Source organism: Schistocerca cancellata, chromosome 2 (genome assembly GCF_023864275.1).
Source record: "Schistocerca cancellata isolate TAMUIC-IGC-003103 chromosome 2, iqSchCanc2.1, whole genome shotgun sequence".
Lineage (NCBI taxonomy): Eukaryota > Metazoa > Arthropoda > Insecta > Orthoptera > Acrididae > Schistocerca > Schistocerca cancellata.
Genome location: NC_064627.1, coordinates 600,199,657 through 600,213,815, shown reverse-complemented (window position 1 = coordinate 600,213,815; position 14,159 = coordinate 600,199,657). Strand labels below are relative to the sequence as shown.

General features: G+C 40.7%; 1 protein-coding gene across 1 annotated transcript in view; it reads right to left on the bottom strand.

Annotated features, from left to right (window-relative positions):
- The window catches only part of LOC126147195 (venom carboxylesterase-6-like), a 110,369-nt gene extending 107,776 nt beyond the window's left edge, over positions 1 to 2,593 (bottom strand). Inside the window, exon 1 of the mRNA XM_049915675.1 lies at positions 2,503 to 2,593. Within this exon, the coding sequence (XP_049771632.1) occupies positions 2,503 to 2,565 (63 nt within the window). The 5' untranslated portion in view covers positions 2,566 to 2,593. The remainder of the gene's footprint in view (positions 1 to 2,502) is intronic.
- Positions 2,594 to 14,159: the final 11,566 nt, after the last annotated feature.

Here is a 14,159-nt window from a genome sequence, read left to right as displayed (position 1 = left end):
GTGAGCCACTATTTCTGTAATTAGGATGTGGCGTCTAACATGCATCAGAAATGGAATCATCTGTTCCTGAGACCACTCACAAAACGTAATTCATAAAATCATCTGTTGTAATGAAAAGAGTAAGAACTGATGTAATATACAGTGCAGAAGCATATTAATTGTTGTAAAGAATAGTAGGAGTGCCACATACAAACTGCAACACACGTACAGTTGCTAGAGGCACACATTTCCAATACTGAAAAGCTTCTGCCTTTGAACGAAACACGCTCCGATGGAGGCTCGACACTGGTTCACCGATCATATTGCCAGTGTGTATTTTAGCGTCCTATAATAACAAGATTATTTCTAAATAAAATGCAACACAATGCCTACTGCTGATGGCTTGGTGCGAACGTTGACAGGCCACGTAATACTATCAAGAGTTGATAACCTACTCCTGTTCAGATAACTTAGGAATTGTTCACACATGTGACATTAATAGACTTTCTTAATGGAAGATGGGATTAGCTTTTCTATTGATTGGGAATGCTTTCAATGGATGTTTTAACACAACGTTACAAGTACACAATAGTGACTCCAACTTTTTTCGACGTTCCTGTTCCCCATAAAACAAGAATCTGTTTAGTTTTCATTAAAGTCTTCTTACAATTCGTTATTCCGAAAATTTTCAGTTGGTTCAATCAGATTCCAAGGAGAAACGGTGTATACTGTATATGTCGAAACTTAGGTTACATCAAGGATGAAATCTGTACACAGGCACACTGGACTCGCATTCCGGAGGACGACGGCTCAAACCTTCGTCCGGCCATCCTGATTAAGGTTATCCGTGATTTCCCTAAATCGATTCACGGTGAGACCCGACATCGTGGCATTAAGAGAAGCTTGCTCGTGAAGTCGTGCAGCGAGAGGCAGTGGTGGGTGGTCTGAGAGCTCGCGGCGGTTAGCCGACCGCTCAAGGGCTGGGGTAGGCTGGTGGGTGGACACCTGTCACGGGGCTTTCCCCGAAGGCCGAGTGTGCGCGCTTGCGTGAAGGGCAAGAACTCACGTGGTGTGCTTGTATATTCCCTTCTATGTAGAGAACGGCGAAAGTTATGTGCCGTCTGCTTCCAGAGTAAGTGGAAGCGAAATACATTTATTCACTTGACTCTGGAGGTGAGTCATAATCAAAGGAATGTAACAAATAAAACTCCAAGCATAAGCCATTGAATTTCCTGGAGAAGACGGAAAATAAAACCAAAACCAGCGAAGTAGCCCAACTAGGATGGAAAATGGTTCAAATGGCTCTGAGCACTATGGGACTCAACATCTTAGGTCGTAAGTCCCCTAGAACTTAGAACTACTTAAACCTAACTAACCTAAGGACATCACACACACCCATGCCCGAGGCAGGAATCGAACCTGCGACCGTAGCAGTCCCGCGGTTCCGGACTGCAGCGCCAGAACCGCACCGCCACCGCGGCCGGCTAGGATGGAAAATGATGAGGTATCGAAGTTAACGAATGTTAATTCTAAAATTGGCAATGTTTTCTGAATTATTGTTGTGTAATGATAAGGAAACATGCACGGTAGCTATTGGTGAGAAACTGAAAATGGAAATGTAAAAAAAAGTGAAGAATAATTACACGCACTAATAATCTTAAAGTATTGCGTGTCCAGTGGCTTCGACGTCGAAGAACTGCAGCTAATAAAAATACTCGCTGGGTAGGAATTACTTACCGCCATTCGTTTAGTTCCGTTGCATGTTATGACAATACTTTAACTTTTCTAACTGTAGCTATTGGAAAGAAGATGGTGGTAGAAGAACTAGAGATGAACACAGCTTTTTATACGACAAAAGTAGATAGTTATGTCTAAGTTGTGTTATTCTTATGCATTGTTGCTCGTCGCACGATTTGTTATGCATATTATGTTCATTTCCAGACAAATTCACGAAATATAAAGGCGTATACTACACAGCTGTTAATTATGGTATTCGTATTCTTAACAATTGGCTATGGTACCACGAGACAGATGAAACAAATCAGGCTTGTTTAACGGATTACTTGACGAAAAAGTATATCTGGAAAAGCTAGAAGATTTCGAAAATAATACATATCGATGGGGCTTCTCGAAAAGACAAAACTAGGCAACGCTACGTTGTTACATATCGATGAAAAAGAAACGTTGATTGTTCTGACGAAGCCACTTGAGCTAGTTCAGTTTAATTTATTACGTCTAGATATCGGCATGCGGAAAGTAAAGCAGTAATTTTTGTTTGTTTCTTTCGTGAATTTTTGTTTTGTAGTTGTAATGAAACGAAAATTCACTGCAGCCAGCATCCTACTCTACGTTTTTTTCTAAAATGCCTTTAATCGTATGAAAATTCGTATGATATCGTTCACATCCCATCGATAAATCGTCCTTAGGTAAAACTGTGTTATCTAAATTTTATACATTACACGAAAAAAATAAACTCATTTGCGCAATAAAGCGTAATCTACGTTTTGGAATAAATTTACTTACTTTTATGACGACCAGGATTAAGCAGAGTACCACCGTGAAATGTACTAGTTCTTTAAGCCACATTGTAATCAACACTTGGTTCCTTGCAGAGTAACAGCAAACGACTGGGCTGGATATCTACGTATCTCGCAAACAAACAAAGATATCAAAAATGACATACTGGTGTTCATCAAGATGAGGAAAAACATTCCACTCTCTTGAAGATAGCGTCAGTGTGAGTGTTATTTAACCTGAAACGACTATTGGTGACATACTCGTAATGGAGTATTTACAGATATGTTTGATACATCCAGTACTCAGTGAAGAACTTTTTCGAGAAGCTTCCTTTGTTATGGTATTGATTATCATTGAGAATTAAATGGAATCTAGAGGACTGGAAACTTAAAAACAGAAAAGAATTAAAAGAACATTTAAAATCATCGCAGTACACTCTGATGATGAATTAAACTATTAAAAAACTAAACTATTAGATGACCCTCGTTTTCCAGTGGAGCTGTCTCCAGATTCTTATCAAATCATCCAGGCTTAGGTTTTTCGTGTACGGAAGAGCACCATCTGCTTTCTTCCACATTCATGTCGTATATAGTAGGGACGTCGTCTGTAACCAACTCGAATTTGACACGACACTAATTCCATCTGTCCTTCTCCTATTTGTCACTGGAATGTATGCGCAGTAGTAACTCAAAATACAAAAGAAAATTTTATCAACATTGAAGATGCTGTATTAACAATGAACACGAAATTAAAAATAAAGGACACTGTTTAAGTCAACTGTATCTTACACACATTGTGTTTCGAGAGTTGTAGTCCCACAATTTGAGGTACTTAGATCACTAAGGCTAAGGTGACAGTAATTTTATGTCACTTTTACCAAGTGTTGCTTCTGTGTGTAGTTATGAAACTATAAACTGAAAGTTAGTATTATCGGAAATTGATTTTGCATAGCAACCGCAAATAACATTTGCAGTCCCATGAACGATAACGACGTTCCACCTACCCTGGTCAGGATGCATGCACTGATTCGGTTGTGAAGGGTCATCATAAATTCGTTGTATCCTCTCCTGGCGTAAGCTGACTCTTGTAACTGGTCCTTTATCTCCTATATACTGAGCTAGGCCCACAGATGTTCTATTGGGGACAGATTTTGAGATCTCGCTGGTCATAGAAGTACCTCAACATCATGAAGACAGTTCATAGCGACACGGTCCTTGTGTGGACGAGCATTTCCTTGTTGAAAAATGGCACCACCATACTGTCGCAATGGAGACACGTATCTTGTGTTGACGAGAACTGTTGTGTTAAAAAATGGCACCACTATACCGTTGCATCTGAGGTAACACGTGAGGAAGTACGTTCCATTGTGCTGTCATATTTCCTCAATAGCTACCCGCCATGATTTGAAGGCACACCCTATGGGTCCTCACAGCATAACACCACTGTGCCTCTCGAAAACATTGGAAGACTGCTACCTCTCCCCAGGGTGCCACAATACTTACCAACGATGGTCATCTGGGGTAGTACAGAACACTGCTGAACGCAATGTGACACCATTCATCAACAGTTCATGTTTCCTGGACGTGGCATCATTCCAAACTCAGCCGTTTGCGTTGTGGTATTAATGGCAGTCAACACATGGGATGGTGATTCACTTCTCCTGCTGCTCCAAGTCCCTGACCACTGGTGTGAGACGACGTAGAATGTTACAGGGAGACGGCTACTTGCTCTGGGAAGGCAGGCGTAGATTTTTATTTATTTATTTAATCGTATGGCTAGGGCCCCCCGTCGGGCAGGCCGTTCGCCGGGTGCCGGTCTTCCAATTTGACGCCACTTCGGCGACCTGCAGTCGATGAGGATGATAGGATGATGATGAAGACAGCACAACACCCAGTCCCTGGGCGGAAAAAATTCCCCGACCTAGCTGGAAATCGAACCGGCCCAGAGGACTGTCAACCCGTCACACTGACCATTCACCTACCGGTAGATGTAAATGGGTTATGATGTGCTTGATGCAAAACAGGGCGACCCTTCGTTGTGGTGGTTAGACGTTGTCGAATGAAATCTTCGCAAACGAGTATACGTGCCCTCATGTTCCGATGCAGTCCAGCATGGAGCTACTGCCACATTCACATGAGCCACAAATTTGGATACTGTGCGATTCGACCAGTCGGCCAAACGGAGACCCACAGTGAGGCCTACTTCAAACTCTGTTAACTCATCATAACGCTATTTCAGGCAAGTACACAGCATTTCCATGTAATTCACAGTGATCACTCAATATCTGACAATGTTCACGAACACTTTATACCCTAACAGGCCTGATAACAGCACTAAACGCGAACAGCAATATGGTGATCATTCAGATGGTCCATGTGTGTGCGAAGTTATCTGACATCCAAACATGTCTTCGTGGTGCTTCCTTTTTCCTTGTCAGGCAGTCTATATCAGAATGACTCTGTACTGACGAAATCACAGAAGAATGAAAGACATATACATTTTCTAGCCAGATGAGCAGAAATCTTTATAGAAGGCCGGAGTTTCAAAGGTGTAAGCAAGTACAGTAGAGTGTCCACAGAACAACGTGGCCAGGAGATGCGCAGTGGGCACGACGCACGTGGGGAGAGCAGTGGAGGTGGGGGTTACGAGCAGGCACTCTAGGGGACATGCTAACGCTGGTACGGACGTGCTGTTCTAAACTGAAGCCTATGCTCAAATTTTTTGTAAATATGAAGTGGAACGCACTCAAAAAGAACTACTGTCATCTCTACTTTGGTTACTACCTAAAAAGAATTCTGCTAAAAATGAAATAAAAGTAACAATTTATTTTTTCCTGGCCTGTAAACCATCTATAATATTCAAAAAAGCAACTAATGACAAATTTTAAGTTAAACCTGTTGCCATGTTGACATCTGCTACTTTTGCCAAAACAGCGGCATTGACACAATGTCATCTCACTAACATGTTGTGCAGACTGAGCTGCGAGAGAATTCTGAAATAGTGGCTTACTAAATGGGGGACTGAGCAAAAGTAAGATCAAAGCACATCCTCAGTACAAAAGTGTTATTTCTTCACTTACGTTGTTCCAAAACCCACAGCACTTCTCATTTCAAAACCATCGATGGCCCTTAAAAATTACATTCTTGCATTGAAAAAGCCTATAGTTTGTGGAATAACACAGTAGATAATGAAGTTCTGCACAACAATTACATAGAAAAAACACTCCTCCTCATTTGCCAAAATCTTATTTCGATACCTAAAACCAATTTGAAATGTGAGGAATGTTGTGAATATTACATTCTGGCTTTGTCGCTGACGGGCGCGATCGCAAATGAGTGTGCTACATCAAATCAATTTTCTCGATATTGGTGACAGATGCTTTCACCAAACTTAAGTATTTTAGCAAAATTTCATACACAGCAGCATATTATGTAAAATGCACCAAACGCAAAATCGCAGTGAACCTGCAAACTTTTTCGAATTTATCACAGTGTCTTATTTAAATGTGAAATCACAATAACTATTACCATTGTAGAAATAGTAGGATGTCATCACGAAGCTGTCATATAAAGCTATATTATTTTACCGAATAGTTTCTGTATAATCGTTTGAGAAACACTGCATGGCGTACGCCTCGATTCTGTCATTGCAACATGTCGCTAACCGGCTTAATGTGTGCAAAATATTTTGGCCTCCTCTTTCGAATAAACGATTGAACTTCCCCAGTGCTTTGGTCGAAAGTTGGTCATTGCGCATTGGCCACTGTATTCTGGACGAACTTTACCTATGAATGTTAAGGAGAAATATAGGGAATGAGACCTAATTGTCCGTCCCCTGAGTAGACCAACCATGCTGGTAAGGTGGCTTTACTCTAAACGTGTTGTAAAAAATTATGTCCATGCAGCTGATTGCTCCACGCGACAGAAGGGACTACTCAGCTGGCATAGTACATGTGGCGTGCGTCAGGGAATTTTTGGCTTAGAGGAATGCCTCCTTAAGTTCAGTGATGAAATACTTGATGAACTCGTATTCTTGAAAGAGATATTTTGGTGTTAAACAGGAAAGTTATTAGCACATTGCAGGAGCATCCATGGAAAGGTCCTACAATTAGGCCCACTAACTAAAAGCAATAACTCTCACATAATACTAGATACTAAAAGTTCGATAAAAACGAAGTGAGCAGCAGCAAAATTATTAAATACAAACAGCACATCCACCAACACTTTGACACACGGTAGCAATTTCTGCCGTTAGGTGGTAGCACAGACACGTAGAAGCAGTCGCATTTGATGGGTAACTTCAAAAATCTGAAATGGGAGTTGGCAGCAGATACAAAAACTTACGGGAAATTCAAAATAGGCCAATTGTACTGCAAATACGAAGAAGGGAATTTCTTTTAAAAAATTGGTAGGAAATTTCTAAGGAAGTCCAACAAGCTCAATTGTGCTTTATGCCCCAACCCCCCCCCCCAACCCCCCCACACACACACCCTTTTCTCCTACCAACCAATCACATCGATGTATTAAAATAAGGCATCACATCTGAATAAAATAAATTTTTAAAAACTCACGCAATCTTAGTTGTGTTTTATACCTCTCCTCTGTCCTTCCCGTATCTCCAGCCGATCGTAACTCAATATTAAAAAATTCAAGGGGGTTGAACAGTCATTAGCCCAAGCCACTAAAAAAAGACCTCCCCGCCAATCACAGCACAGCACTCTTTATTTGCCACCAATCATAGTGCAGTGTTAACAATCCAGTTCGATGAAAACAACCAAATGAGTCTTTTATACCGCACGTCCCTCCTTTCTGTCTCCAACTAATCAGATAGTATCGTAAAAATGGTGTCAATTACATTACTTACGCACAGACCACCAATATACACTATTTCTCCACTTCCCTCCTCTTTCCAGGGCACAATTAAAAAGCCAGAACGATAGAGATACACCGGTCGTCGGTCTAAGGTGCTACAGTCATGGACTGTGTGGCTGGTCCGGCGGAGGTTCGAGTCCTCCCTCGGGCATGGGTGTGTGTGTTTGTCCGTAGGGTAATTTAGGTTAAGTACTGTGTAAGCTTAGGGACTGATGACCTTAGCAGTTAAGTCCCATAAGATTTCACACACATTTGAACACCAGTTGTGTATTCTATGCCCCAAGCCTACTCCAGTAAACGCTAAACGCTAGATGGTAAAGGGTGAACGCTAAATGCCTTACAGTAAACGTTAAACGCTAAACGTTAAACGGTAAAAGCTAAATGCTAAAAGCCTAATGGTGAATGCTAAATGGCACATGATAAATAGTAAACTCTGAAGAGTAAACACAAAACGATAAACACTGAAGAGTTAATGTTATACACCTATGGCATAATGCTTATCCATCACTGACCGTCACTGATCTCTGATGATCATTGATCGCTGACTGTTATTGATCATTGACAAATAGTGGTCCCTGACCATCATTGATCATTGTCATCACTCATCACTGCAAATATAGCAACAGATTTCTACGACAATTTATGATGGTCTAAAATTAAATTATTTCTCTGAAATTCAAAGATGACTGTGTACATAAGCATGCCGCTGGAAAAAGTTAAAAAATGCTTCCAAAGTAAAAATGTTATGCATCATTTATGTACTTACGCATCTCTGTATTTCTTACAACGAAAATACTGTACTCGCCTGTGTTGTCTAGGCTGGTCCCTGTGACCGAGCGGTTCTAGGCGCTTCAGTCCGGAACCACCCGACTTCTATGGTCGCAGGTTCAAATCCTGCCTCGGACATGGATGTGTGTGATGTTCTTACGTTGGTTAGGTTTAAGTAGTTCTAAGTTCTAGGGGACTGATGACCTCAGACGTTAAGTCCCATAGTGCTCAGAGCCATTTGAACCATTTCTCGTCTCACACACAACGATACTAAATTGCCTTATCATGTTACAGTCTTACTAAGGAATAAAAGAAAAAACAAAAAATACTAATAATTTTATTACATAAAGGTTTTCACAGGGAAGTATTACATTTTATACTGTCACATGCAGTGAAAATATAAGAATTTAATGCAGATTGTACATCATCCTCCACACTTTTTACAGCATCCTCTATTGAAAACAGTAATTTATTGCAATTTGAGTAGTTATATGGAACACTCCATTAGACAACCACGACTTCACAGCTGTATATGATTGGTTGATTGGTTGATTTGGGGGAGCATTAGGGAGGGATGGGGAAGGAAGTCGACCGTGCCGTTTCACAGGAACCATCCCAGCATTTTCCTGAAGCGATTTATGGGAATCACGGAAAACCTAAATTAGGATGGCCGGACGGGGTTCTGAACCGTCGTCCTCCCGAATGCGAATCCAGTGTGTTAACAACTGCGCCACGTCTCTCGGTAGCTGTATATGAAATCGAAACGGCACTGAGCAGCTTTCGTGGTCAATCTGTGTACAATACGAATAATATGTCTGTCATGGAGATGTCTGCTAGCTTCTTATGATAGAATTGATACAGTTCAAGGTAATAAATACACTTGTCCCTAACGTACACTTCGCAAACAAGACAGTATTCGGAATCGCTAAAGCACTCTCTCTGAAGCGATTGTATTATTCACTCATTGACTTCTGCAAAAGGTTTTAGTTCAACAATGAATTTATATGTGAGAGCTAAACGCTCCTGCGAATAAAACAACAGTTTTCTTTTAGAGATCAATATTACCATCTTCTGCTCCGTAATACTTTATCAATGAAAACTGACTTTTTTATATACACAACAATTAAATATCAGTCTTTTCAAATCGACTGTGTCAGTATCACTCACTCTTCCACGATGTATGCCAACTTTACCGCTGTTGAAGAAGTCGAGTTAGGCGGAGCTGATGGTTGGGAGTCTTGATGTAGATATATCTTGCAGTCCTTCAGATGAACTAGCACCATTTCGTGGTGACACGTTTTGCACTCAATGTCGGATAGTGCTTGCTCGTTTTCCAACGTTGACAGTCTTATGGTGTGTATTGGATTCCCCAGACTCTTCAAGTTATGTAACGCAGAATCCCTGCTTTCATTATTACACTAAACAACTGATAAGCAAAATATATAAATTCTTATTAGTAGCAGTACCTGTAGTAATGACATCTTTTGCGAAGAGAGCGACTGCGATATTGACTCTGCAAAGGTTCTGCGGTCCTGAATCAGCTGAAAACTTCGTAGCAATTTTTTCCAGCTTTTATAGAATGCCGGCATGGTGAATCAGCACGTAAATGTGTGATCAGCAAGCATTAGTCAACAAATTTTGTTATATTTTGTTTACAACACACGTTTCCCAAGGAGAGAGGACCCCAGCTCGAAATTACATGTAAACATAATATTTCATTATTTATAGATGTGTCTGTTGGAGCCGGCCGCTGTGGCTGAGCGGTTCTAGGCGCTTCAGTCTGGAACCGCGCTGCTGCTACGGTCGCAGTTTCGAATCCTGTCACGGGCATGGATGTGTGTGATATCCTTAGGTTAGTTAGGTTTAAGTAGTTCTAAGTCTAGGGGACTGATGACCTCAGATGTTAAGTCCCATAGTGCTTGGAGCCATTTGAGCCATTTTTGTCTGTTGGAGAGGAAAACAGATTAAACAGATAGAACACGCTTCTCCACAACACAACTGTGGGTTAAAATATAAAAAAAAAGAAATTATGGAAAAAAATAATTTTTAAAAGGCGTACCTTATTAATTAATGCGGTAATGTACTTGTCTTAGACGGAGTGGTAATGCAAATCATCTCAGGGTTGGCTGCGGCCTTGTGACGGATAAGGCTGCAGCTTTATCTTTTGCATATTGTGCTTTTTCGCTCATCACGCACTATACACTGCTGACATAAAGCTGGCTCAGTTACTTTCAGATCTTCTGTGGAAGCGAATGTAATATCTCGCTATCTGTTCCCATAACTTAAGGTGTGCTGTTCCATCCAGATCAATAAATATGTGGACTGTTTGCGAAACTCTGAAATGAGTTCTTTGCGGATATCTCTCAACTGGTGGAATGACTCCATACGTAGTGTCCCAGCCTTTCATTGTAGTATTTTCGACAGCCACCGTGAAGTTCAGTCAGAAATTAAAACTCGTCCGCTGTGTACTTACTTATTTCCTCTCTTTAATCTAATTTACACTGCGCTACAAGATATTTTAAAAATTTCATCTGCCCTATTAATCAATAACCCTACAGCATCAACCACTTTCACTTCTAAATATTCTGCAGCTCATTTTGTACCCACATGCAACATAAAAGAGAAATGGATAAGATTAGCTTTTTTTTTTATTAATGACCAACATAGTTTTATTCAACATCGATGTTATGCAAAAGCAGCTCACCTTCGGGTCTGAGTCATTTCCACTCTTTCATCTGTATTTCAGTGTGTTACTAGGTGTTTCAGTAGTCCATTTCGTATCATCTGAAAAAACAGACAACATTAATGTCAACAGGATGATTACTACCACGTGATTTTATTAGACAACTATAGGTTTTCCGAAAGTTTTCACAATGGAAAATGCTGTATATGCTTTCACTAGCCAAATATTAAACTCTGAATAACCGAACATCATCCACTGGGAGTTTTTGTGAACTCTCAAAGGATTTTGACAATGTGAATCACGAAAATCTTCTCACAAAGTTTAAATATTGTGGTATAGTGGACAGTACACAAACGGTTTTATTCATATTTAACTGGAATAAAGCAGAAGGTTGAAATTAACAGTACAGATCGTCTGCAAAAATCAGATGAGTCCTCTTGAGGCGTGGCGCCTTGTATCGCTCCTGTCTACAGTCTGTGTATCGGGAGAATGACGCATGCGTGCACAGTGAGAGAGAGTCTGAGGAGGGTTCAGTCGAGTACGTAGTTCTAAATTTCATCTGCTAGAGGACAGTAGCGGACAGGACTAAGCAAAAAGAACTATGGTGTAGTCAAGAGTTTTGACCACGAGAGTCCAGTAGTTTACAGTGACATTCAAAAAATAGGACAAGAGAATGTTTTTGTGACTTGTTCTGTTTATTTCTTGAAGGCCTTTTTGTTTATTTATGTTTGTACAGTTTTGTATATGCTTTTAGTAGTGTGAATGATGCGTCGGTGTAGTCTAAAGTAAATATGTAGATCATTGTTCTAATGGTCAACACTGTACGAACTACTGTGAGAAAGTTATAAGACAGTGTGAATGCAGATGATGGAGAATTTTGTAACATAATGTGCTAAGTAAGTTTATGGTAAAAGGAAAGCTAATTTGAGTGCAAATAAAAATAGGTTATAACGTAAAATATAAACAAAATAGCAGAATGTTAAATATTTATTTCGGGAAAAAGTACAGTTCGAAAGTGTGTTATTGGTTGACTGGTTAGTCATGGACATACGCGGGAGAACATTGTTTTTCTATTGGCCTGAAAGAAAACTGACCAATCAGAACGGAGTTTTCTTGAAGTGACTTTTCTCTTTTAGATATAGAATGCTTACAGCAGTCTAAGGGAGTAGGAGCCCAGCCTTTCAATTGCGTGGTCGTGTGTAGTGTGAGCTCTGAAGGAAGTCATAATTTGCCGGTTTTAGTTGTGCTACATGTTTCAAAAGTGTTTTAAAGTAAAGGCATATTTATTCCTGAGTGTTTTTTAGAACGTACGGATTTTTAAGTAATTATGTTTATGAGAAAAGACAGTATTTCCGCGTGAAATATTGAGCAGATCAGTTACTAAAACCTTGAGTGCATTAGACACCGATAAACTTCATAGTATGGTGAGCAGTTTGATTTAAGAACAATCCATGCTTAGTAGTTGTTCAGACTTCGTGAAATACGTTACCGTAAACTTGCTAACGTGAATGAAAGGGTTTGTGCATGACTGTGTGAAAATTAGCACGGACTTGACAATGAACGTGTACATCTCAAGGTTGAGAACATACCGAAGTTTTGCCAGTATGTCCACCTTTCATTCAAAATTAAGACCTTTTCCCAATTCGTAGAATAATTACGTTGTTTTCAGCCTGGTGCGAGTTGCAGTACGGTATGATACTGCTTGGCTTTCCTACCGACGATCTGATGCAACGAGTTCACAGGTAGGTGCAGGTAATGGTCCAACGAAATCGCGCCGCCGCACTCTGACTGGGAAGGTATTAAGAACGGTGCCCCACAGGGTTCAGCCACGGTTGCCTTACTGTTCTTAATATTTATTAATGACTTGCCACTCTATAGTTTTTCATGAAAATGCAACGCTAGTAATTTTTACTCATCATAGAAGCGCAGTAATAACACCCAACAAACCAGAATTAGTTAAAGAAAATGCAAATGATGTCTTTCTGAAAATTATTAAGTGGTGCTCTGCAAATTGACTCTCACTAAATTAGGAGAAAACAATATACAGTTCCTTACAGTAAATGGCATAACGCCATTGATAAATACAGACTTTGAACAGAAGTCTGTTGCTAATGATGTGTCCACTGATGAGAAATTGAATTGGGAGAAACCACTGATGGTCTGCTGAAACGTTTGAGTTCAGCTACTTATACTATTAGAGTTATTGCAAATTTTGGTGATAAACATATCACGAAATTAGTCTACCATGCCTGTATCCATACCCTTGTTGGTAATACTATTCATCACAGACATAATGATAGTTAAAACGTTGTTAACGAGATAGTTCCCAACGTCACTCTGTCGGTTGAGTCTGTGATATTCTGGTAGGTAGGGGCTAGGACTCACTAGAACGAGAGGGAGGCAGAGTTCTTTTTGGTGCAATTGGTTCCAGGGAAGTATGCTTTGGTGGGGCCCTCTACGTTTAATAGAATTTACAAGTTGCGGTGGTTCAAATGGCTCTGAGCACTATGCGACTTAACTTCTGAGGTCATCAGTCGCCTAGAACTTAGAACTAATTAAACCTAACTAACCTAAGGACATCACACACATCCATGCCCGAGGCAGGATTCGAACCTGCGACCGTAGCGGTCACGCGGTTCCAGACTGAAGCGCCTTTAACCGCACGGCCACACCGGCCGGCTACAAGTTGCGGTGGTGTAGTTGAGCATGCTGTGTGAGAGGAGGGGGCGGCGGTATCGGCGATGAATCCACTGGAGCCATCGTCCCTGACGGCTGCTGCATTATCGCCACGGAATGGGTTGACTGCTGCGTATCATACGTGGCGGTGAGGATACATCCACTGAGCCTCAGTTGAGTCGAAAGGAGCGGGAATTACCTATCCTATTTCGTGATGTTGAGGGGAGAGAAGAAACTACATTTGTATAAGTTCTGTTCACAAACACAGCTGCTGCTTCTCGGAAGGTAATATTATTTAGAGACATAATTTTGTTGATTTGCTTATGTTTGAGAACACAATGGGCGGCTTCGATATAGGACATTGTGACCACGGGTACAATGAATACGGGCAGGTTGATTGGCCCTCCTACGGGCGCCACTTGCGCATGGGCCTGCGGTATACATACATTTTACGTTACTTCTGCACTGTTTGCTGCCATGTCAAAATCAAAAACAATTATAGCATTGTAAGACGAACAGAACATACACATCCATTGGACAGGGAACTTCATGAATATAAACTGTGGGAGCAGCTGTGATCTAAATGTCACAACACAAACTGTAGAGGACTTTGTTACCTTTCGCCCACTCAGGATCGTAATTTTACTAAATCTCCTTATGGCAGT